This window comes from Trachemys scripta, chromosome 1 (assembly GCF_013100865.1).
Source record: "Trachemys scripta elegans isolate TJP31775 chromosome 1, CAS_Tse_1.0, whole genome shotgun sequence".
Taxonomy (NCBI): Eukaryota; Metazoa; Chordata; order Testudines; family Emydidae; genus Trachemys; species Trachemys scripta.
In genome coordinates this window covers 14,956,426-14,982,256 of record NC_048298.1, presented here as the reverse complement: position 1 = coordinate 14,982,256, position 25,831 = coordinate 14,956,426, and the positions used below count along the sequence as shown (strand labels likewise).

The window sequence follows — 25,831 nt, the reverse complement described above, 5'->3', positions numbered from 1 at the left end:
CCTGCTTGAAATACTGTACCTGGCCATGGGAGGTCTTGTTTCCACCACTAATTATTCTAACGGCAATGTCCAGCAGGCTGCAATCTTCTCCAGATGTGTAAAACAGAACTTGAAAACCTAAAGAGCCCAAAGATTCCTTACTCCAAGCTCACAAGGTTCATATTAAAAGCTCCATAACAGAAAAACCAAAACAAAACAAACAGATCCATTCAAGATCAAAAACTTTTACCAGTTTGGCTGTACTTTTCAGCTGAGAAATATATGTGTCTTTTTTCTGATAAATACCACATGAAAGATTAGACACTGAAATGTTCATATTTACAGAAATAATTAGAATTCGGTTTCAACTGTTTCCTTCTAATCATCTGCCCATGCCAACCTCAATTGGAAAGAGTCCAATAAAAGCAACAGATGACCGTGACCTAAGCTTCTGAGCTGTGGGAAAAGAAATAATGTTCGGTCCCTATGATTTCCAGAATAATTAAAATAAAGACCACCCCACCCCTTCCCCCCCAAAAAATACCAAATGGGTTCAGGATCTGTTGAGTGTAATGTACACAGTGCTTAAAAGAAATGTAAATAGATGTGGTTTGTAGAAAGCTCTAGACAAAGCCCTTGGCTTTATGCTATTGCTCCAGGCCCAACCCAAGTTTCTGGTTGATTTCAAGCAAAGTCTGGGCTGTTCTCTCCTCTCTCTCTGGGTCTTGGAGAGCAGAAAATGATTTACGCCGTGGGCAGCCGAGGGACTCACAAGGCATTGTACTCCACACATTTGGATGGGTCTGTTGGGAAGTGTTTCTGGCAAATGGTCATGAGCCTCTTCAACCCCTAGAAAGTCAAGAAAACAAGGAGAGGTCTGTAATAAACCAGCAGCAATCAAACCAACTTAACTATTTCCTGGTCAATTCTGAGTGTAGGGCACAGAAGCGACCCACACCAGTGTGACCAGGTTTTTCAAAAAGTTAGGCATCTTCCAGGAGAGACACGTCTCTTGGACAGGATAATTGCAGGGAAAGGATTTGCTGAATGCTCCAAACAGCAGAGGGAATAGTGGGGCATAATTTATTAATTTAGTCCATTGTTCAAACAGATTCATGGGACAACAAATATCACTAGCTCTTTAGACCTTAGGAAAGTGGTTACCTCCTCCAGGAGAGGAAACTGGCATTATCAGGTTAACTGTGATGATTACTTTCACCATTTATACTTTTTGCTTCTTATATTAAACTCAGGTTTAAAATTAAAAGACTGAAGAAGAACTCTGTGTAAGTTCGAAAGCGTATCTCTCTCACACCAACAGAAGTTGGTCCAATAAAAGATATTGCTTCACCCACCTTGTGTCTCTCTTATCCTGGGTACACTACTACTGCCTAAGCTATCGGACAGTATCCTAAAAAAATCCCTCGTGAACAGCACACGGAGTGAAGAGTAAAGTGACCCCAGCGTCGGTTGTGGCAGGCTAGGCTGCAATCTAGCAATGGCAAGGTACCACTAGCTGGCAGGTGTGACACATGCCTGCCATAAATTCTGCAACCTCTGCTGCTTTAGATTGGAACGTGACCTCTAGCTGACAGGAGACATGACTTGGCAGAAGGTCTAGCCCCAGCACTGTAGGAGCTGGGGTAAGTAACATTTCTGGAAATGGCCTGGCGCTGTCCATTATCACAAGGGTTTCTGGCTTTCGGGGTTCATTAATTTAATTGGGAAGGGGGGGATTTTTAGTAATTTTTGAGTTTTATGTAGATGATGTCCAAAAATGTTTCTGGGCTCTCTTTTTAGATACTGTAATGTATATTACATACATTACTCATTACAGTAGTAAATACTATAATGAGGAAACTCTTTGTAACGTTCCCAAGCACAGGGGTTCTCAACCTTTTTCTTTCCGAGCCCCCCCCCCTGCAACATGCTATAAAAATTCCATGGCCCACCTGTGTCACAGTAACTGATTTTCTGCATATAAAAGCCAGGGGCGGCATTAGGGGGTAGCAAGCAGGGAAACTGCCTGGGGCCCCATGCCACAAGCCCCAGCACAAAGCTACATTGCTCAGGCTTCAGGGTGGCAGGGCTCAGGGCCCTGGGCTTCAGCCCCATGCGCGGGGGCTTCGGTTTTCTACCCTGGGCCCCAGTGAGGCCTTGCTTGGTGGCCCCCTGAAACCTGATCACGCGCCCCCAAGGGGCACTGGACTGCTGGTTGAGAACCACTGCACTTTAATGTAGTACAGCTTCGAACAGCACTAGGTTAAAGTGCACTAGGGAACCTATACTGTGCACCAGCAGGGTCTGCGTGGTCCAATTAACGCGCAATATGTTAAAGCGCTTTAAAAGCCATGTCCCGGAGGGCACATTACTGCTCCACGTAGACAAGGGCTTAGAGACAAGTTACCATTTCTGGTGTTTTCCCAGGGCTTATTGGATAAACACCATTTATATTTTATTTTATTTTAATACAGCGGTGTTTTACTGGTGTTTATCAATTACTAAATGATCACCCTTTGGTTTGGATGCTGTAACCCTGGACTTCTAGCAAACAAATCAAAGTGCACCTGATATTGTTGGGCTGAGCAGCAAAGATATTGCATAACCCACATTCAAACAGTATCTACTAAAGAATATCCTGTGTGTTGGCAGCTAAGACAAAGCGCACACACAATTAAAGCTGACCCTGCATATGGCTGTACAGTTAGTCATGTGGTGGTGTAGCATAGTCCTGAAAATTCTTCCCACAGTGAAGGAGGATTGAGACGGATTTGTACAGAAATCTGCACAGTTGGGAGATGTACACAAGGATCCCCTCGGAAGACGAATTTACCCTGTATTAGAGATAATGGGAAGAGAAACTTCTGCAGGATACTCAAATACGCTGCAACTTGAGAAGGCTACTCGAAGAGGATATCACATTGCCCTCTGGGGTAAGGATTATCCCCACGTTAGAGAAGGAGGGACATAAATGGAGGGACTTCCCAAGGCTACAGAGGAAAGTTATATTAAAGCCACCATCAGAGCTCAGTTTTTAGCCCCCAGGGCTGAGACCCTCCTCTGACTTGAGTGCCTGAAGGCCTCTAAGTACAGTATTTTCAGAGAGAATGGCATGAAGACACTGAAGCTTAACTTGAGATACTTCAGAAAACCCCCTTTATAGAGCTTCAAACACTCCCTCCAATCAGGGTCCCCAAAAGCAATCTGAGTGACACTTCCTTTTCCTTTAAGCGACATCCCATAGTTACAGGGCCACCGCTGGCTTCTGTGAACGTCCAAAACAGGGGGAGTGTACGGAAGACATTTCCTCAGATGATCAGCAAGATAAAAGATACACTTCTTTTCCCCCCAGAGTAATGTGACAGCAGAGATGGCATCATGGTTCATAGCAGGAGATGGAAGCCATGGGAGTCTTGGTATTGCATCAGGAAGGACTGCTCAAAAGGGTCCAGAGGGTAGAGGTCACTGTCTAGTAGGGAAGTTCCTTGCCCCATGGAACTATTTCTGCAGATCCCATAGAGAAGGTGGGAGGGCTTTACTTCAGGGCTGCTGCCGCAGCAGCCGAACATGTATATATATGGGACCAGGAGAGGGGTAATTCTCTCAGAAACCACCTGCTGAGGGACCCTATCATACATCAACAGGGGTGAGAAAAACTTGTACACCAATTCTTAAAGGAATCAGTCTTTAAGTTCAGGACATAATTTATCAGGGGGCTCTCTATGAACCTGGAATGTTGTATCCATTTCGAGTTGATGTCCCTTTAAGGAGAGTTACACTAAGAGAACCACCGCGTTTGTCTGACTGCAGAAATACAAGACCAAGGTGGAAACTTGTTTCACTGTTTAGTCAATTCAGCAACAGTATCATAAACGCCACACAATATGTGATGTTAATGCTACAGGTTAGAAAATGATGGAGCCCAGGAGACTGAGGCATGTGTTTGTAGTTATTTCAGCCGTAATGTAGAATCATGATAGGTGATGGAAAAAGACTTATTAGACTCCATTTCTAAGCCACAGCAGGAGAGCCCCAACGGGTCCAGGATGCCTTGGTTATTAAACTGATCATGCATTTGGTCAGAGCCAAAAGGCAACAGCCCGTACCTACCACCTTTTATTTTTGCCATATCATTTGTGCTTATAAAATTTGCACTATTCAAAGGTCTTCCTAACTTTTAACATGAAGCCTCTGGAATCCAGTCTAACACTCCTTAAGCCCTTACCTGAATATATTTCCTCTGAGTCTCGTCATTCAAAACATGGGCCACATGCTTAGAGAAAATCTTTTCCCGGCCAGTTCGGGCATGGATGCCAACCATAGTGACGCCAATAGGCCAAGGAGCATTTCCAATGGCCATCTGAAGGTAGGCGTCATTAGCCTGAAGAAAAAAAGGTTATAAATACTTAGAAAAGCAGAGAGAGACAGACAGGCTAAAAGCACAGGGTCTAGAGTCAATACACCACTGGCCTACAGAACCTGGAAATCTACATTCCTCTGCTGCCAGCAACTAGCTGTGAAACCCCCTGGCAAAGTTTGAGTCTTATCCCCGGCTCTAGTGATTGGTCCAGAGGATAACAGCCTACTATTGCTACCAGTTACTCAATTAGGTCAAGTAACAGAGGTCTGCGCTGTAGATCAAAAGATCTATATCCAGCTCATGCTGGGGGGTCAGTATGATTTCACACAATGAAATTTTTTTTTGAGGGCTTTTTTTAAATTAGGAAATTGTATACAAAATGTTCAAAGAATGCTTACTTTTGCAATTGTAACAATCAAAAGTTGGGAAATGCCAGAATTACATGATCACATACTATATTTTCCACAGGACTCCTGCCTCATTTAGTACACAGGCTAGCATGAGTCAGGGCTGTGTAGTGAAGGATGCTGTTTGTAGGAGGAAGTTGGAAGATGTGCAACGAATGAGGCAGGGGATTGTAGGAAGAGAAAGGATGGCCTCTCCTGGTTAAGGAAGTTGAACTCCACTCTGGAGAACTGGAATCTGTTCCTGCTTTGACACAGCGTGGTATGTGATGCAGAGGTTAATTGTTTGCCTTAATTCAGGCATTTCCCCATTTTCAAGTGCTTGATTTTGCTACCTTAACATTCTTTTAACATATTTGGATGTAATTAAATACATAGCATACATAATGTACACCATTCTGTACAAACCAAAGAGTATCCAAGACAGCAGAACGTGACAAAGGACAACTCTTGCTACGAACTGAGATGGGGGACAGTGCGAAAATCAAGAAGGAGACAATGTGTTTTTAAAAGTTCCAAGCCTCACAAAAGCTTCCAAACGTGTATTTAAAATGCCCAGTTCAGTCGACTTAGTGAGTATAAAATCATGCACCTGTGAAACAGACAGGCACAGCTGATTCACCAACATAATATACCATAGGCCTATTGCTTTCCTTAGCAATGAGTTGGAAGGGGATCTTTTAGAATACACAAAGCATAACTGAAAAATACACTTTAGCCTTAAAGTGACTTGAATTAAACTTGCCCTAGGCCAGCAAATTTTAAGAAAGTCAGAGAGACAAAATCAGGCTTGTTTATTAGGCAGATTACCCCAAATTCTCACAAGTCTTCTCATAATGCTGGGAAAGCGAGGGGAATTACAAGACTCCATTTCCCCTGCCACCCACACAAGCTAGTATAGAAATACCATTGGCATTCCAGTTTCATTTCTGGAGGTGGCTACAGAACACTCAAACACTTTGATTGTTCTTGTTTGCCAAACTCCTCCTTTAAGCACACTTTGTCCACAAAACTTTTCAATCATTTACCCTCAATATCACCCCCTCTTTAAGCTTGTACAGGACTGCTGATGTGGGTATGTCCAATACAGGATGTAGGGAGGGACAAGGTCTTCCGTGTGTTCCATATTTTACATACAGCACTCATACACATAATGTGGTATTAACTGAGAGAGAATGTTGAAATTCCCATTCAAGTTTCCTCTGCAAGTCAATATAATCATTTACAGCAAGATTTTGCCTGGACTTGCAACTGCACTGACTTCAACGCTGTCTCTCAGACTGTAAATCAAGCGGGGTTTGACCATAAAGCAGGAGATGTATCCAAGACTCTTTCCAAGCTACTCTCTTTTCCTGAGAATTAAATACCATACCAGAACCTGGAAACTTGCCATTCAGTTCCAGGAACTATACAATGAGTGAATTCCCCACATCCCTTTACCTGGTGCCTAACCAGCGGAGGCTGATGTCAGTTTTGTTTGAACATGGGTTCTCTCTAACGACATGCCTTTGAGAAGCTAAATGTGAAACATTCACAGTATATCAGCTAATTAATACTACATGGTTTGAACACTTGACAAGCTTATAAGTAAGCATACCTTCACGTATTCCCTTTGCAACATGAATTTAATAATATCTGTTATTGATTCTTTGATGTCTGCAGGGAGAGTCTGAAAGAGGAAAAAACATTAGTTTTACTTCTGAGCAATACATAGCTTTTGAAAGCGATCATATTTTGCACTTACACAAAGCTTTGCGGCCACAAATCTCAAGCACTTTAAAGAGGATAAATATCTCCATTGTATAAATCAGAGGTTTTCAAACTGGGGTGTGCGAGCTCTTGTCAAGGGGGCAAGCAAGAAAAATCCTGTATTGGCAGACAACGCACTTTATTTAGTAACACTTGGCAATCTAATCATAGGTATATTGTGACCCTATCTCAGATGGGGATATGTGGTAGACTACATTATTTGGAAAGGGGTATGTAGCCTAAAATGTTTGAAAACCACTGGTACAAATAAGGTAACTGAGGCACACAGAGGTTATGTGACTTGTGCCAGAGTTGTGAATAAAACCCAGGTTCTCGACCACATAAGGAACCCATTGGATAATAGACACACATTATGACATTTGGGAAGACAATGGGCATTTATTTTAGGCAGGCACTAGGATTCAGCGGTTAAAGAGGAGTGGAAGGGAGAGACCGGGGTTCTGTTCCCAACTGTGTCACTGAATGACCTTGAGCAAGTCACTTAGCGTCTTTGTCTCCATTGTACAGATGGGGAAGTGGAGTCAATCTTACTATCAACGAGGAGCACTACACAGTTAGGAAGCAGAGGTTAGGAGAAGTCCTGCTGGGTCCTGTCGTTTTGAAGATCCCTCACCCTTTTCCGCAGTTTTCTGAAGAGAGGTCTCAGATAGGATTCTGTCTGCTTTTGTGTGGCGCTGTTTAGTTTCCCCTGCACACCACGTTTCACGTAATCCTCTCTGGCATTCAACTCCTTTGCCCAGACGCCCAGAAGAAACTGTAAAAGGAAGGAGTAAATTTATGCCACGGTGCCACCTAGTGGCTACACCAGTAAAACGTCTGCATAAAAGTGCAGCATAAATGTCAGAACTGAAAAAAGCAGGGTTTCAGGAGGGACTTGAATGAAAAGAGGCAAGGAACCAGACATGCCATAAGAGGTGGCAGGTACCAAGGTACGAAGAGGAGAGGCAGAAGGAAACTAGGGAGATGCTGAGGTGGACATCAGTGATGGAGGGAAGATGGGCTATAAATTGAAAGCAGAGATGTAGATGGGAGATGTCAACAGCCTCAGGCTCACTTGGAATGGACACGCGCCCAGCACTCCCTTCAGACCAAGGCCCACAGAATGTTAAACACATTATATGTGAAGTCGAATACATGACTAGGGGCACCACGCTTCATAGTTTGTGCAGGTCAAACTCATTGACCAGGAGCTCCCTGCATCTGTCTATTCTCGCCCGGTGCGCCACCCTCTCATCTGCCTCTATTTCTGGGACTCCCTGAAATCTCTTCCCATGCCAGAAGCTGTGTGCCACCCTTCCCTCTCCCTACCACCCAGGGTTCTGTGTGCCCCCCGCCCTGTTCCACCCTTCCCCCCCATGGCAGGAGCTCTGTGTGCCCTCAGTTTCCCCCTACACCTGCATACAGCATTCCCTGAAATTTTGCAGCATTAACGCATTCCAGACGAACATAGAAACACCACTGAATTGAACGTAGGGCCTCAAAAGCTCAGCCAACACGTCCAACTTGCCCTCAGTTTAATACCTGAACTGTCAGAGAGAGAACAATCCTGAGCCAGTGTTATCTTAAAATTCTTATGCCCGGTTACCGTCAAAAAACACTCAATATACCAACTCACATGACTAGTTACAGCTCAAAGGTCAAGAGACTTTCGATAATCTAATTAGTTACCTGAGGACCAAGATATATGACTGAAACGCCATGTGGGTTTCTTGCCAGGAAAGCAGTTTACTTTACACTAGTTGCCTAAACATGAGTTTCCTTAGTGAAGCCATAGGCGGAGGCAAGTGGAATTCTCTTTAATTCCCTTATTAAATCTGGTGAAAACAGATGGAATTTCATTTTCTCCAATATGCACTGCTTTTCTTTTTAAAAAAATGGTAATTTTTGTATGCACCATATTTGTACATAGTGACCATAATCCTGCTTAATCTTTCTGAATTTAAGAACAATTGCTACTGAATTAATTGTCACAGGACAAGGCATAATCAAAACCATGTTAATGAACCCTGGAAAATAAGGACCTATTCTTCAGAAGTGCTAAGCACCCACCAGCTCCTGCTGAAAATAATAAGAACTCCTGGGCGCTGAGCACTTTTGAGAATCTCACCCTAAGTGTGGAAATAAAAACTAACATGCAGAATAATCACAACCGGCATTTCTATCCTGAGTATCTTCTGCCACATCTGTCTCTTTGCTACTGCTCAAATATAACTAATTAACCAAGTTAAAGTTCTTTACCTTCAAGAATTTGGTTATGATGTCCATGTCTTTGTGATCATCACCTTGTCCTAAGGATTCTCCCAAAGCCTGAAAGAGGGGGGGGAAAAGCCAAAGCAATTCCTCATCCTTCTGTGATATATATTTGTCAAAAAAGGAAAGTTGTCAGATGAATCACCAGGGGTTTGAAATGCAATTTTTACAGCCAGCAGTCTAAAACATTTTGGGAACAGAGTGACAATAACCCAGCACATGTCATCAACATCCATGAAACTATGAATGACATTGAGTGATGAAGAACCAGTTTTACATTTCAGAAACCTAAAGAATGATTTTGAATCTAAAAGCATCCCTTGACTATTACTAATTGGCCTGATTTGCAAAGGTGCTCAGCACCCATCGCTCAAATGGATTTCAATGGGAATTGTGGGTGCTCAATGTTGCCAAAACCTCAACAATCACCTTGAAGTTATTCCACCGTTTATACTATTTAGCTTCTGTTTACTTTTTTACATTTCTCTTAACAGGGTCAGTTTTTCATTTTAACTTCACTTTCAGGCTCTCAGACATTACTACCCTCCTGAAATGTCACGGTTGTTAACGCTATCATGGAAATTTTTAAAAAGACCCTTTCTAGGGTATATATATATATTTAATTTCATGAATTTAATTTTTAATTCTTTCCTAAAATGGTGGTTTTGTTTTTAAAATAAAACCCAAATTTAGAACCTAACCTGTCATGTCCCTTTAAACAGCATTTTATTGTTCAACCTCAACTAAGTTTAAAGGCATAAAATTGTGGATGTATGTTCAGATACCGCTAAAATGGCCAAACAAATATAAAAAACTTTCCAAAAATATTCACTTCTTAGCCCAGACCGAGCTGGTACAAATAAAGACCCAAAAGGTCATATTTGACAAAGTTAAACAATGGAAAATAAGGTTTTAAAACATTAGCCCCCTCTCCATCATAATTAGTGATTATTAGTACTCCTATAGAAAAGAGAAAAAAACTAGTTACACGAGTGTATAGGCCAGAAACTGTACGCCTTGAAAATTAAATTAACATAACTCTTGGAAAACATGCCTCAAGAAGCCAATCTATTTCGCTAAACAAAAGGGAAGGTTAAGGGGTGACTTGCTCACAGTCTATAAGTATCTACATGGGGAACAAATATTTAATAATGGACTCTTCAATCTAGCAGAGAAAGGTGTAATGTGATCTAATGGCTGTAAATTGAAGTTAACCAAATTCAGACTGGAAATAAGGTGTACATTTTTAACAGTGAGAGTAATTAACCACTGGAACAACTTATTATGGTTTGTGGTGGATTCACCCCATCACTGACCATTTTTAAATCAAGATTGGATGCTTTTCTAAAGATTTGTTCTTGGAATTATTTTGGGGAAGTTCTCTGACCTGTGTTATACAGGAGGTCAGACTAGATGATCACAATGGCCTCTTCTGGCCTCGCAATCGACGAATGAGCTACAAGTTATAAATGAGGGTGTTGCCCTTTAACATACCTTTCAAGGGATGTTAAAAGGATTAACTTCTGCAAAGAGTTTGACAATTAAGGGTATAAGTCTTAGGGCTTGTCTACAGGCAGAAAATCGATCCATCGGGGTCGATTTATCGTGTCTAGTATAGATGCGATAAATCGAGTGCCGATCGCTCTAGCGTCATCTCCGGTACTCCACCTCAACGAGAAGTGCAAGGGCAATCGACGGGAGAGCGTCTCCCGTTGACACACTGCAGTGAAGACACCACAGTGAGTAGATCTCAGGACGTTGACTTCAGTTACGTTATTCGCATAGCTGAAGTTGCATAACTTAGCTCGATCCCCTCCCCCCCCCAGTACTATAGACTAGCCCTTAGGCTATGGCTACACTCAACTGAAAGACAAACACATAGCTGGAGTCTGGCTCACCCATGTGCTAGTTTTGTTAAAATAGGTATTAGGATTATAAGTATGCGTACAGACTTTATTGAATGTTTGTAAGTTGCTGCCTGCACTAATCTCACTTATAACATCTATATTCCATATAAGGTAATATTTGAGCATTTGTATTGTAAGCCTCTGACTGTGTAAGGGACAGGAGAGAGTCATTCACCTGCGTGAAGTGCTGGTCTCCAATAAAATTAGTTATGTCCTGTCCCAGAGGGAAGGTCCATCGACACCAGACTATCGTGGAACATTAAAGAGGACAAAAAATGTTTGTTGTTTTGCCCTTCCCGGGCTGTGAAGAAGAGGAGGAAGTGAATTCCTCCTGTCAGCTGAGTTTCCAGTGAGGAAACTAACTGGAACTAGCTAACTAACCCCTATGCTGTTTGGACTCAAAGGCAAGGTTTTCTAAGCATAAGCAAGGGATCCTCAGCTTGCTTATTACAGAAGCTTCTATTATCTTTTGAAATTTAAGATTGTAACTCATTTGTGTATATATGTTTATCTCCTTTAATCTTGTAGATAACTCATTTCTTTTTCCTATTTAATAAACCTTTAGATAGTTTATTATAGGATTGGCTACAAGCATTGTCTTTTTTGTGAGATCCAAGGGGCACCTGACTGGGGTAAGTGACTGGTCCTTTGGGACAGGGAGTAACTTGTGTATTAATGTGACTCTCAGTGGAAGAGACCATCTATCACAAAGGTTCTCTTTGATGTTGGTGCTCTAGGGAAGCACCTGTGTTTAAAACCAGCCCTTAAATTTCTCTATAACAGTACAATGACACAGAACTGTATTGAAAAACTGAGTTAAAACTCCCTCACTGCATACCTCCAATTCTTCAATAGTAGTATTTTCTTCATGGACTTTCAGATCATTCTGGGTGTCTTCTTCTCCTGGTTCCTGACCACCTACAATTTCATTCAGATACTGCTGGTCAATCTTATCCAAAGCTGCCTTCAAATCATTTCTCAAGCCCTAGGAAAGGGAGAAGAATTAGTTACTAGATAATCACAATCTTATTTTATTTTTGATAATCAAAGGAAGCTTACTACATTTGTTCATTAAGGGCCAAATCCTGAGGAGACAAATATAGCCTGCTCCGGTGGGTGGGGCCGGGTGGTACGGCTGCAGCCTGCCAGCCCCGGAGCTGCAGCTGCTTCGGAGGCTGGGGGGAGAGCAGCGTGGCCAGAAGTGCAGAGACTCTGGCCCACCTCTTCCCTTCCGTCTCTGCTGGCTGTGCTGCCTCTCCTTGCCCCCTCTGTTGGGGGGGAGGGGCTGTGTCCCACCTGTCTCTCTCTATACCCGTTCATAAGCCGACCCCCTTCTCTGATGCTTCCCTTTTTTACTAAAAAAATTCAGCTTATGAACGAGTCTATACGGCAGTTAATAACAGAAAAAAGATCTTAAAATAAAAAAAGATAAAAATAACCAAAATTAGAAAAACATTGAATTCTGCCAAACCTACGGTATTTTTACTTTTACAGTTTTGGGGGGTAGGACTGGGATTGAGGTTAGGCAGTGCTGAGAGCAGGGCTGCAGGGGGGTTCCTTGTGCGGCCGAGCAGTCCAAGACACCAGAGTGCAAGGGAAGCAGAGGTTGTCCTGGGCCAGCGGAGCAGAGATCCCTGGCCAGAACTGTAAGGAGAATGATGAGCCCCCAGCTGCAGGAGAAGTCACACTGCTGCTGGACAGCTTCTGCCTGGGGATGGCTCCCGCACTCCTGGCTGGTGAGTGAGCGAACAGGGTCGTGACAGCAGAGCTGCAGAGGGTTCCCTTCATGGCCAAACGACGGATGACACCAGATCCCCACAGACATGCCAGCTGTTACTGGATGCACTCAATGGGATCACTTGCATGCTTAAAAGTAACCACCTAGATAAGTCTCCACAGGACCACAGACTAAGAAAAAAAAACCAACCAGCGCACACTGATGTTTTCAGCAGAAAAGCAAGAAGGCTTGACTCAGCTTTCAGTATGGTACCTTTCATGATCAATAAACTCACAAAACACAAGAAATACATCAGTGGGGCCTCATCCAGCTGTCTACTCTGCCCTGAGCAAACACTGACATTTATTTACAATGACTCCAAACCTCTGTGCACTGTCCCCTTTAGTATATATAAAGATTGTTGCCTTTTTTAAAACACAACAGTGATTGAAATAAGACATTCAGTGAAAAGTGTAAATTCACTTATTCAAAAAAATGTGTGCAATTAAAACATGAAGTAAGGTGACACATTATGATTACAGTCTGGTGCTAAGTTTTTAGTAACAGAAAGAAGTGAAACTTGTGCTTACTCATATGCTAAGGAATGCTTGTCCTCTAAATAGCACAGGCCTGTAAATAAGACAATAGGCTATGCCTTACCCTGAGACAAGTTCCCTTACTCCAATAGTTTGGAGTACACTATCTACTTACACCTCTACCCCGCTATAACGTGACCCGATAGAACACGAATTCGGATATAACGCAGTAAAGCAGCGCTCCGGGGGGGTGGGGCTGCGCACTCCGGCAGATCAAAGCAAGTTCAATATAACACGGTTTCATCTATAACGCGGTAAGATTTTTTGGCTCCCGAGGACAGCGTTATATCGAGGTAGAGGTGTATTTCCATCTTTTCAGTAATTGCTCTTGACTATTAGGAGTGCTTCAATCAGCCCTTTTTGTTAGTTTCAGATATTTGAACCAAAATAGCTTTTAACTAGGGCGGTCAAGCGATTAAAAAAATTAATCACAATTAATTGTGATGTTAAACAATAATAGAATACCATTTATTTAAATATTTTTGGATGTTTTCTACATTTTCAAATATCTTGATTTCAATTACAACACAGAAAACAAAGCTCACTTTATATTTATTTTTATTACAAATATTTGTACTGTAAAAAACAAAAGAAATAGTATTTTTCAATTCACCTACTACAAGTACTGTAGTGCAATCTGTTTATCATGGAAGTTGAACTTACAAATGTAGAATTATGTACCAAAAAAACCTGCATTCAAAAATAAATAATGTAAAACTTTGGAGCCTACAAGTCCAATCAGTCCTACTTCTTGTTCAGCCAGTCGCACAAACAAGTTTGTTTACACTTATAGGAGATAATACTGCCCGTTTCTTGTTTACAATGTCACCTGAAAGTGAGAACAGTCATTCGCGTGGCACTATTGTAGCCGGCATCACAAGATATTTACATGCCAGATATGCTAAAGATTCATATGTCCCTAGATGCTTCAACCACCATTCCAGAGGACATGCTTCCATGCTTATGATGGGTACTGCTTGATAATGATCCAAATCAGTCCAGACCAATGCATGTTCATTTTCACCATCTGAGTCAGATGCCACCAACAGAAGGTTGATTTTCTTTTTTGGTGGTTTAGGTTCTGTAGTTTCTGCATCTTTGTTGCACTTCTAAGACCTCTGAAAGTATGCTCCACACTTCATCCCTCTCAGATTTTGGAAGGCACTTCAGATTCTTAAATCTTGGGTCGAGTGCTGTAGCTATCTTGAGAAATTTCACATTGGTATCTTCTTTGCATTTTGCCAAATTTGCAGTGAAAGTATTCTTAAAACAAACAACACATGCTGGGTCATCATCCAAGACTGCTATAACATGAAACGTGGCAGAATGCGGGTAAAACAGAGCAGGGAAAATACAATTCTCCCCCAAGGAGTTCAGTCACCAATTTAATTAATGCATTCTTTTTTTAACAAGCATTATCAGAACGGAAGCATGTCTGGAATGATGACCAAAGCATGAAGAGACATATGAATCTTTAGCGCATCTGGCATGTAAATATCTTGCAACACTAGCTACAACAGTGCCATGCGAATGCCTGTTCTCACTTTCAGGTGACATTGCAATTAAGAAGCAGGCAGCATTATCTCCTGCAAGTGTAAATAAATTTGTTTGTCTTAGCCATTGGCTGAACAAGAAGTAGGACTGAGTGGACTTGTAGGTTCTAAAGTTTTATATTCTTTTATTTACGAATGCAGTTATATAACAAAAAAACCCTACATTTCTAAGTTGCGTTTTCATGATAGAGATTGCACTACAGAACCTGTATGAGGTGAACTGAAAAATACTATTTTTTTATCATTTTTACAGTGCAAATATTTGCAATCAAAATATATAAAGTGAACACTGTACACCTGATATTCTGTGTTGTAATTAAAATCAATATATTTGAAAATGTAGAAAAACATCTAAAAATATTTAAATTTCAATTGGTATTCCATTGTTTAACAGTGCGATTAATCGCGATCCATTTTTTTGAGTTAATCGTGTGAGTTAACTGCGATTAATCGTCAGCCCTACTTTCAACCCTACTGAAATGGGGCTAAATGACTACACAGGCTTGAAACGGGTTAAAAAATTCCTGAATGAATTTTATTTACTGCCTTACAGGCCAGTCCTGCTTCCATTAATGGAAAGACTTATTTCAAACGTTTGTCTTGTTTATCCTGCTTCAAGTCTTCAGAGAGGAAAAGAAAGGCACAGGTACTGCACAAAACCACTGGGTTCCAGATTGACTGTGGCGGGCCCCTGTTTAGCAGCCTGATGGAGATCTTAGACAGGCTTGAGAGGGTTTTCAAACCAGTGACACCTAAGTACTGTAGCCAATAGGATTACTTTGCTAGCTATTATATCCTTCTAATCCAGCCAGCTGTATCAAATAATATGTTTCTCTTTCTGAATTAATCCATTTCATTCTTATATTTTATCAATATTAATTCCTATGAATTTAGGATGTGTTGAGGCATATGATATGTGTTTCCTAATAATTATACATAGAATAAGTTTTGCTGAAATGCAAGAAGGCTACCGCTGTGTATCCAGTAAGATCCGCTAAACAGCTAAAAGTATTATCAGTTAAGAGTAAGTCAGCATAAAAGATGGTAACCTTTGGTCCCCGAACTTTGGGAACCAAAGGGAGGAACTATACACAACACTGAACAGGTTTATCCGGCGTCTACAACCGGTTGGTAACCGCAGGGTATACCACAACTTGGAAGTTGCCAAGAGAGCCTAGGTTGGCAGTTTTGGAAGTGAGATAATCCTTATTAATATAGAGAGAGTAAGTGTCATAATCCACTAACCTATAGGATAAGGGCACCCATAAATTTCTTAGGGTATGGAAATAAGATTTGGGTATAGTAGGTTGGGCCTTAAGTACATAGCATCAGGATCCTATAAAATACCTTATAAGAATATCATAGGGAGCTTTTCTTTTAGTTCTCTTTGAGCTCTCATTTAGCACTTTGAGCGCTTCTTTTAGTCTTTAGTTCCCTCTTTAGTCTTTGTTCTCCTATATTCTATAGACTATCTTTTTATCTACCTATTATTCTATCTTCTGTCACACTATCAGCTCAGCTTGTGCAGTACAGTATAACTACTCAACATTCCTAACTACTGGGACAGCCAGCACCATCGTGTTATCGGGCATGCCAGGAGTAAGGCTGGTCCTTCACCTCCTATTACCGGGTCCTCAAGTAAGTGTGTGAGTATGTTAAGTTAAGGTACATAATAGGAATGTTACCACCAGGAGTTTTGGAATTCTTTTACTGTTTTGCAGACGTAAGTTTTATAGCATTTACTATTCTTTTGTTAATCTCAAAGTTTTTATCAATTTGGTATTGTCCTCAGTGTAAGTGTTTTTGACAAGCACCCCGAGAGCCCTCTCCAGATATAGAACTCTCTGAGTTCTTGAACCCTATAGTTTGAATTGGACAAGAACCTATAAATCTTCTGGTTGGATGCGGTCAGTGGCGAGCCATAACAACTAACCCATAAAATTCAGGTGAACAGTACCTAAGTAAACAATGCTGATGATGAATGAGAGAGAACAGAATGAAGCTCACTCTTTCTAGTTGTGTTGCAGATACCAATAGGGTACGCTGGGAAATATTCAGGGCTTGTCTACATGGTGAGTCAGTGTCCCACTGCAAGCTGGGATGTGAATTACAGTGCACAAGCCTGCCACACACTAACTCAATGTGTGCATCTTGCTATCATGCACTAAAAGTTCTGCAGTGTACTCTGACACACTCCCAAGTAGACAGACTCTAAAACACATCTCCTTCCTTGAGAGATCATGTCTGAATAAGGCTATGTCTGCCCTTACAGCGACATACAGAGTACAGGCACTACACATGTAGCTACACGCCAGAGTAAAAGGCAGGCTGCATCCACACTTGTCACTGTGGTGTGTAGCTAGACACGGCAGTGAAAGGCACTGGCAGGGGGAGAGAACAGGGAAAGCTCCAGCAGCTGGGTGCTGCTGGATTTTCCTGCTGCCTCCCCCCTCGCAGAGCCTTTCCCCACTGCTGGAGCCTCTCACTGCAGTAAGGAAAGACTGTGGCAGGGAACATTACACTGCTAAAAATAGCAGTGTAGAGGTGGGAGGCACTGCTTGGGCGTGTAGAGAGCCCATGTAGGGAATATACCCTGGAGGTTTGGGCATATAGGGCACTCTACTCTGCTCTACCTGCCTAAGACATGCCTCACCATCTACACGGACATTTATACTAGGGCTAGCTAGGTGTGCATTATCTGTGCTTTGCATGCCGCTGTATGTGTAGACCAACCCTAACACACAAGGAACATATCTGTTAACTAAGATGCTATCTTAAGTCACTTTTCAGAGCTGAACTGTACTTTACATTGGAAAAAAGTTTTATTTTTTTAAATCTAGAAGTAAGGAATTTGGAAAAATGTAACTGCCTACCAGAAACAGTGCACTCCTCCTGTTAATAATCTGTCTCTGCTCAGAGGCAAGCTATTCCAAACACTCTTCTCCAAACAGGGATGCCTATATTATAGCAGGTTAAAGTTTCAGAACAAAAGACCATAATGTACTCTCCCTCCCACCCCCTTCCCCAGTTGGAAAGCAAGCAACAGCACAGCTTTTGATGTCACTACCTTCCAGAGATCTCTTTTCCAACTCAAAGCCCTGAAAACTTTCTTCAAATTAAAATGTCCAGTTTGAGCATTTTAACAGGGCAAGAGAAAGTAAATCATATTTAAAATATCCTCCCAGAGACTTTATAGGTGGGAACTGAAGGTAATTTTCATTGCTCTATGATTTTTCATCCTTATGAAAATCCTCAGGTGCAGTAAGTGCTCCGAGAAAACTAGTTACACATACAACTGTTACTTATCTGGTCTTACCTTGTTAACTTCAGGTGCAAGAATTTCTATCTTCCTCAAACGCTGAAATGCATCATAATCTGTTTCTCCAAACAATCTGATTGGTTCACCTCTCTCTCTCAATCTCCGAATCACCTGCAAAGAGTCAACAAAGTGTTCCCTTATGCAAAATTGGAGAGAGAGGAAAAAAAAAAATCCAAATCACTTCTTTTACTTACCATAAAATAGCAACCTAAGCCAGGAGGGAAGGGAAATGCTACAAATGCAGCAGCAAAATGTTCCACTTTGTGGTTTAAATATAAAATTCCCACAGCATTTCAGTTAAAGGTCATTTCAATTCAAATATTCCTGATCTAAATTTTGTTTAGAATCGCAAGCAGACTCCTGGAGTTTCTTACTGACTTATTTTGAACTAATATGCAAGAATATAAACCTTTGATTGGAGGGTGGGATTTTTAAAAGCACCCAAGTGACTTAAGAGCCCAAATCTCATTGGCTGTGCATTTATATCATTTTGGTGCTTGAGAAAATTCCATCCAGTATTTTTAAACTTTGCAAAATTCTACTCAGCCATGAGACTGGGCCAAGAAAAACCTTTTTCATCAACATGAGTGTGGGTGAGTAGATTTAGTGCTTGGGCTGTTAAGATGTCATGATGTGTTTGCAAGGCTGACTTACATGAAGCCTTTCATCCATGGATCTCAGAGCAGTTGACAGACATTAAATACACTAAGTTTCAATATTCTGATGTGGTACTTACATATCCTCATTTTAAAGACGGGTATACCGAGGCAGAGAAATTAATTTACCCAACGTCACATACCAAATGACAGGTAGTTTCAAGACTACAATCCGAGTTCCATGCACTACCTGCTAAATCACACAGCCTCCCTCATCACCTTCACTGCAAATTTGCTAACTTGGTCTAGGTTTCCTTTTGTGCAAACAAACAACAGAGCCCATTGGTCGCTTATATTTAATACAGGCAAAGCAGCACTTTCACTGATTGACAGGACATGCTATTGGCATTGCCACCACTTTAGGATAGCAATGGACTGTCTGGAAAAGCAGCAGTTGGAAGAGTTTGAGATGTTCATTCTGTAACACGGTTCTTTGCACAGACTCCTGTATTTGGACACATTGCAAAATCGGGCCCTGTGGTTCCATGTGGCAGCCAGCTAGTCAAACATCAGTAGATACGGAGCTAGCATGTTGACACGCGAACTCCTCTCAGATGAAGTTACAGTTCTTATGAGTGGAGCTATGATGCATGGTGATGGGACATCACATTCCATACTAGACTGTATGTATGAAACCAAACATGAAACCAACAGCCTAGGGTGCACATTTTCGATACTTCACTACAGAAAGAGAAGACAAGTGTCTGGCAATGCTAAGGGGGTACAGCTAAGATGCTCTGGGTATCTTAACTTTGAATTTCCACGTTTCCACATGTTTAAGTTTATTGTAAATTTAACTTAACTCTGAATTTCCCAGCTGTCTACTGTTTTTCTGGGAGGGGTTTTGTTTTACTCATAATGATCTTGTAAGACTTTTACTCTTAAAAAGGTGAAAGAGCATATCAGTAACTTTAGCGTAACTTTTTTGGGGGGATGTATAACGATTTTTTAAAACCTAGTTTGTGTCTTGATTTGGATTTGGACTAACAAGTCACAGACACACAAGCTGGAAAAACAGAACTTGAAAAAATTCAGCCTGCAGCCTTCAATCCTCTATATTCATCAGATAGTTCAAAAGATCATCTGGAAGGGTAGCAGAAGCAAGAACTCATGCAGCGATTTGGGGCGGGGAAGTGCATTTAACTGCTACTGCTCTCTCTCATCAGTGTTTTCCACAATCACAAAAGAAGGCCCTTGTATGAGAACTAAATAGAACCACGGCAGTAAGCACTGAGATTACAATTATTTAACTAAAAACTATTATTCTGTAGCAGGACAGATACAACCTGGAATAGACGGCTACAGAGCATTAGGAAATGTTACCCTAATGGGGAAATTTAGATCCATTTGCTGTAATCTCAGGTTAGTTTGTGATATTTTATTTTACCTCTTGTCTGGAAAGAGTCATGGGTAACTTCTCTTCTGCCAGCTCTAGCTCCAACCCTGGATTTGATGAAGTCACTGGTTTCTCCTCCTCCTCCTCCTCCTGCACCTATATAATAACAATATCTATGATAACAAATCCAGGGAAGTAGACCTATAGTTTCAAAGGTATACATAGTTAGACTGTAAACTCTCTGGAACAGGGGCTACTTCTTACTATGCAATTGTATAGCACAATGGGTCCTGATTGTGCTCAGGCCTCTAGGCATACTCACAATAATAGTAAAACAATACAGATAGAATCGTATGTCAGTATACCCTTCTATGGAAGTATGCCTAAGCTTATTACTCAGTGTTAAATATTAAATATCAGTGTTTCCCTAAGTGCACTTTTAAGGGATGGCGAAGGAGACCTCTTTAAGGCAATGCAAAGAGACAGTGGATTTTGAATACAAACAGCAAAATGACTTGTTTTTTTGGAAATGCTTCTTTTAGAAGAACTTGTCAAATGAACATAGTTCATTGCAAAAACATAAAAACACGCCAACCCTTCACCATAGCTGTAGCATCATATCAGCGGTTCCCCTCCATCAGAAAAGGAGGTTCTTGAATTAAGTGGAACCACTTCTTACTTGTATGACTTGGTGTTTTCATAGTGCTGTAAACTTTTATGATTAAAGGTACTTAAAGACAGACAGCACTCATGTCAATGCAGCGTCCTTTAAAACTCTGCTATAAGTTACCCGTCAAGTTGTTGAAAATAAATGAAAATCAGATGGGCAGATTGATGCTGGTAATTTTCTGGAACAAAGGAAAAAACCAGAAGATGCGGGTGAGCAGTGTAGAAACTTTCTAGATGCTTTCTTAGGTTTTAAAAGGGTACTTTTATTTTCCATTTTATTCTACAGCATATTACATTTTGTTGGCATCTCTGCATGTTGACTGTATGTTAAGCCGGTTCCAGTTTCTAGTTTTCTCTAAAACAATGACTTGATGGATGTCCTAGACAGACTATAAATGAAGCTTTTATATTGTTGTTGGCCAAGACCCCAATCCTGCAAGGAGAAATTAGAAGGACTCTGCATGACCATAAGGGTCTACCTATTTGGACCTACACGACCAGGGCACAAATCTGTATTTAGTGCTACACTAGCAAATACAGGGACCAATCTTGCATTACTGACTCACCCAAAACACCCCTGGATATCAATGGGAGTTTTGGGCCAGCAAGCAATGAAAGATCAAGCCAATGGCTAGCATCTACAAGGCGGGTGGGGGATAGTATACTTACTGAAAATAAAACTCATCACTGCAAGGGGGGGAAATAGAAACCTCCATAAGTAAAGATAAGAAAGGAACTAGTTGAAGCACATAAAGAGAAATACACCTCAATGTCAGAAGAATTTCTACAATCTCTAGGCTACAATCATTTATTTTTTGTTTATAACAAACAGTTAGCAGCATATGAGGGAAGATTTAAGCCATTCTGTCAGCTGGACTCAAAGTTACAAGCAATAAATTTGCTGCAATTATTTTTGCTTTAGTGCTTTCTCTTTACAAGTGAGTCAAATGCTTACATGTTACTAACGCAGTATAAGCAAAGCAAAGCACCCGCTTAAAAAAAAAAAAAAAAATCAGTCGGCTTTCTACCCCTTAGTCATAAATTAAAATAATTCAAATGCAGAAATCTGGGAGGCTCTAGAAAAGCACTAAGTTAACTAGAAAGCTCATTTAAAACCTCTCTAAAGATCACGTTTTAATTCAAGAAGATTCATGTAGCAAAATAGATATTCCAACTCCAGTCCTGGGTAACCTAACTTTTGTTTGTATCTCATATCAGCCACATCCTGCATTTAAATAACAAATCTGAAACATGCAGGACTGAATTCAAATGACACATGAGTGCTGGAAACACCTACAGTTTAAGTAACTAATAAAACCTTTACTGGTTACCTAAAAATCTACAAGCATCCCCCCCCCCACTTTCACATATATGGGCCTTCTTATCCCAAGTGACTGAAATTATGCTAGAACCACTAGCCCTAGTACAGTTTTTACTTATGGTTCTTCCTCTTTTCCAAGCTGAAATGACTGTACAGTAACTAGATTCTCAGAACAGTTTCTGATGCATGTATACTGATCACAATGGTTCTTTCTTACCAGTAAACTGTATGTTTACGTCTATAAAGACCAAACATTATACAGTATCTGAGCAGGGTGTTGGATTGACTGACCAACTGGGTAAAGCTCTACTAAAAACAAGGCTTTTTATTTCTGACTAGCAAACATTAAACAAGAGTCTATTAAAGCATCCAAATTTAGAGTGAAGTGAGTACCTCCCTACCTATTCATACACACACCTGAAATAAACCACCATGCTGTCAATTCCAGCAAACTACTTAACTGATGCTGTTAAAGAGGAAATAAACAAAGCCTTCCAGATCACTCATTTGTTTCAAAATGCACCCTGAGTTTAAGATTGCTATTATTTTTGCCTGAAAGAAAGTAAGTGCTGTGTTGGACTCTTTCAAGCACTGGATCTTTTGGGCCAAGAACAACAATAACCGATCTGCATACTAAACAAGTTGCCTGGGTTTTTCCAAAGCACCCACTCAATATTGTCTCTGCTGATCTCTCTGGGATATTTCAACAGGAAGACTTTAAACTAGTTCTTAGTTTACAGGCTAGCCTTTTTTTTTTTTTTTTAAATAAGGGAAGGTGGCTATACCAGATTCAGCATTCATGCCTAAAACACAATTTAAAAAGAAAAAGGCAAGCTTTGATCCCAAGCCACTTCATGCTTTCCACAAGAAAAAAAGCCAAACCATAACACAAACTTAAATAGCTATATATCATGCATTTTTTCCTGCATTAAAAATGTTTTAGGAAACTCATACCTCTCCAGGTGGCTTCTCATTTACAGGCTAATGTATAACATTGACAAATTGAACAAAGAACAACAATTATCATCAACAATATTTAGAATGTTGATATTAAATATAGACAAAGTGAGCACACAAACCACTGAAGGAGTAATTACAGTACCTTGTAGCCACATCTTTCAAAGTACGCTGCCTCTTCTTTCTTGGCTAGCTCACTGCGCTTGAAATATTTTCTGTTTCCCTAGAGAGGAGGGAAACAAAGTTTTGCAGTTTTATACAACTTGATTCCAATCTCCGTTCAGTAATGTCTCAAAGATTTGACCAGTCCAACTAGATTTCTTTACGCAGAGGAAAATATTCTCAAAGGCACCCCCAATTTACTTTCCTTTCACGCCGGTCACTACATCAGAGTAATATGAATAAGAATTGTACAATCTGGTTGGCTGGTAAGTACACTGCATACCACAATCACTACAAAACTCCGAGAAGGTTTGAAAAAGCTGCTCTATCTATTATTGCTTTCATATTATCAGGACTTAACTGGTTTATACAACTTCCCCCCCACACACACACTTTACTGTGCATGATGAGGTCCTAGCTATGCTACAAAATTGAATGTGTAAGAAACCATTTTAATCAGTCTCAACTAGTAGTGTAGCTGCGTCACTACTGAGGAGAAGACCTAACTTTTTAAAAGATTCTGAAACCATTTGAGACAGAGAGCCTATCTTACGCTAAACAGGGACAGTGTTCAGGGATATAATTTGTCTGTAATAGCTAGCTGTTGTGTTTCTTCCTAAAAACAGTTTAGTGCATCCACATAGAAACAACTGTTTTTTGACAGGACCATGTGGACATGTCCAAATACAGCTCGGCTTGCAACCGTGATTGTACAAGCGCTTTCTAGGACCCCTAAACACCCAGTGCATAGAACCCAGCACAAAAGTCTCTCTCTCTGCCTACAAAAAGGCAACAAATCCTCTGAAATAAAACTATGTCCTGTCCATGATGGCAATTGATATTATGGTGTACTCATCTCAATACTTAATATAAAGTATCCTCAGCTACTATGTAATCTCAGCTCTTCTAACAACAACAACATGAAAGTCTGGATTTTTCAGCATAAAAGCTTATCATCTAAAGAACTAAATAAATCAGATGGCCAGCAAAGTTGGGGTGTTGTGATGCGTGCAACAGCTAAACAAAATTCCCAGATCGGGGTGGAGGTGATGTAACCATGGGTTTTTGTGTGGCTGTGTGTGACAGAACAAGTTTGATTAAAAGTTCCTGATCTTGCTGTCCTCACTCTGGCCAGACACCACACTGACTTTAAGGAGGATTTTTGCCAGTCTCAGGACTGCGTGATCACACCTCAGAGACTTTATTTTATAGCTTCATGCAGAGTTCACCAAAACAACTTCCCCCTGAGACCATTTGCAATAAACTGAGCAGCAAACTTTAGCTTCTTTTCCAGGTTTGTTACCTCGGCTAGCACAGTAAACAACAAAACTCTATACTGATGACCAAGGAAATGGGCTTAACTCTGTGATGTAAATGCAAAAGCCTGGGGAGGCAAAGAGAAAAGAACCTGGAACAATTCCCTTTGTCTCCATTTCATGGGAAGCCACCCCAAACTTTACAAGGCTGCCAATCCCCCAGGTAACAGTCGTCAGGCCCACTTCACACAGTGTGCTGGGAAATCATTTTGGGTCAACTGCAAGTGTTGCCACCTCACTGCTCCCCCTGCCCCTAACAGTGCAGAATATAACACACAGCTTGAGGATGGGGGGGGGGAGGTTTTGTGCCCCTCACTGAAGGGGGCTCAGATTTTCCTTCAGTCCAAGGTGCATTGGGGAGGGGGGATGAATATGACGGGAACAAGGGCTCTCGTGTGTGTCTCTATCATAGGAGGGGCTGTCGGGGTACCGCTAGAGGAAGAGATATGGGGCGGGTCAATGGCAGGAACTAAATCCACCCCCACCGTCCCACAAGAACCAGGGTCCATCGCACACTCCCGGTCCCCCACCCGGGGCCTCACCGCCACCCCTCCCCGCCACCGGCCAACGATCCCGGGCCCCCGCCGCGATCCAGCCCCGACCCCCGCCGCGCCGCCGGCCCCGCACCCCCACTAGCTCCTTCTCCTCCAGCAGCTGCCGCTTCCTGCTGATCTCCGCCTTGAGAATGTCCATGTCCCGCGCCGAGCTCCGCAGCCCGGCTCCCACTCCGACACCGCCGCCGGAAGCGCCGCAGCAACACAACTGACGTCAGTTCCGGGCAGGCTGGGGGGCTAGGCGGAAGTGGGGCCGCGGGAGAGAGCCTGGAGCCGAGCGCCTGCAGCGCCCCCTGCCGAGCCCCACCAACCGGGAGGGAGAGCGAGCGAGCGTTGGACGTCGTGCGGGGTTGGCTGGACTGGCGGGGGGAAGGGGAGTGTATGTACTGTGCTTAGTGTGACCGGTGATTGTGTGAGCTAGTGGGTGTGTGAGTGCGCCTGGGTGTGAGTGCATGTGCCAGGAGTGTGTCAGGGTGTGAGTGTGTGTGCTAGGAGCGCCTCAGTGTGTGAGCGTGTGTGCCAGGAGTGCGTCAGGGTGTGAGTGTGCCAGGAGCGCCGCAGTGTGTGAGCGCGTGTGCCAGGAGTGTGTCAGGGTGTGAGTGTGTGTGCCAGGAGTGTGTCAGGGTGTGAGTGTGTGTGCTAGGAGCGCCTCAGTGTGTGAGCGTGTGTGCCAGGAGTGCGTCAGGGTGTGAGTGCATGAGCCAGGAGTGCCTCAGTGTGTGAGCGTGTGTGTCAGGGTGTGAGTGCATGAGCCAGGAGCATGTCAGGGTGTGAGTGCGTGTGACAGGAGTGCATCAGGGTGTGAGTGCGTGTGCCATTCAACAGCAAACTTACAAGAGCTAGAATTCAGAGACTTAGCTGTGTTAGTCTGTATCAGCAAAAAGAACGAGGAGTACTTGTGGCACCATAGTAGCAAAAGTAGCTCACCCGCCTCACTACTTAGATCCACCCCATCATGGTAGATACTTTTCAAAACCAGTAATAATGGTTGCAGTAATTGTAAGA

At 42.0% G+C, this 25,831-nt stretch overlaps 1 protein-coding gene across 4 annotated transcripts; it reads right to left on the bottom strand.

The window, feature by feature from the left end:
• Positions 1–204: 204 nt before the first annotated feature.
• PRPF18 (pre-mRNA processing factor 18) lies at positions 205–25,054 on the bottom strand. 4 transcript variants are annotated; one of them, XM_034765088.1, is made up of 11 exons: positions 24,900–25,054; positions 22,940–23,017; positions 22,792–22,818; positions 19,899–20,003; positions 17,853–17,966; positions 11,509–11,655; positions 8,752–8,862; positions 7,127–7,267; positions 6,341–6,412; positions 4,205–4,360; positions 205–828 (listed from the first exon to the last, which is right to left on the bottom strand). In XM_034765088.1, exons 1-11 carry the CDS (start codon positions 24,963–24,965, stop codon positions 748–750), a joined length of 1,098 nt encoding a protein of 365 aa, XP_034620979.1. In that variant the 5' UTR covers positions 24,966–25,054; the 3' UTR covers positions 205–747. The 4 variants fall into 4 exon arrangements, with proteins under 4 accessions (XP_034620979.1, XP_034620994.1, XP_034620986.1 ...); XM_034765103.1 differs by having other exon boundaries at positions 8,752–8,820; XM_034765095.1 differs by lacking the exon at positions 22,792–22,818.
• Positions 25,055–25,831: the final 777 nt, after the last annotated feature.

Excerpts from the sequence above, each read along its gene's own strand:
- PRPF18 (XM_034765088.1), bottom strand. The coding sequence starts at position 24,965 with ATGGACATTCTCAAGGCGGAGATCAGCAGGAAGCGGCAGCTGCTGGAG. Across the intron at positions 22,819-22,939 it reads TTGAAAGATGTGGCTACAAG|CCTGTAAATGAGAAGCCACC; the intron begins GTACTGTAATTA and ends GTTATACATTAG. Across the intron at positions 8,863-11,508 it reads CTACTATTGAAGAATTGGAG|AAGGATGAGGAATTGCTTTG; the intron begins GTATGCAGTGAG and ends TATATATCACAG.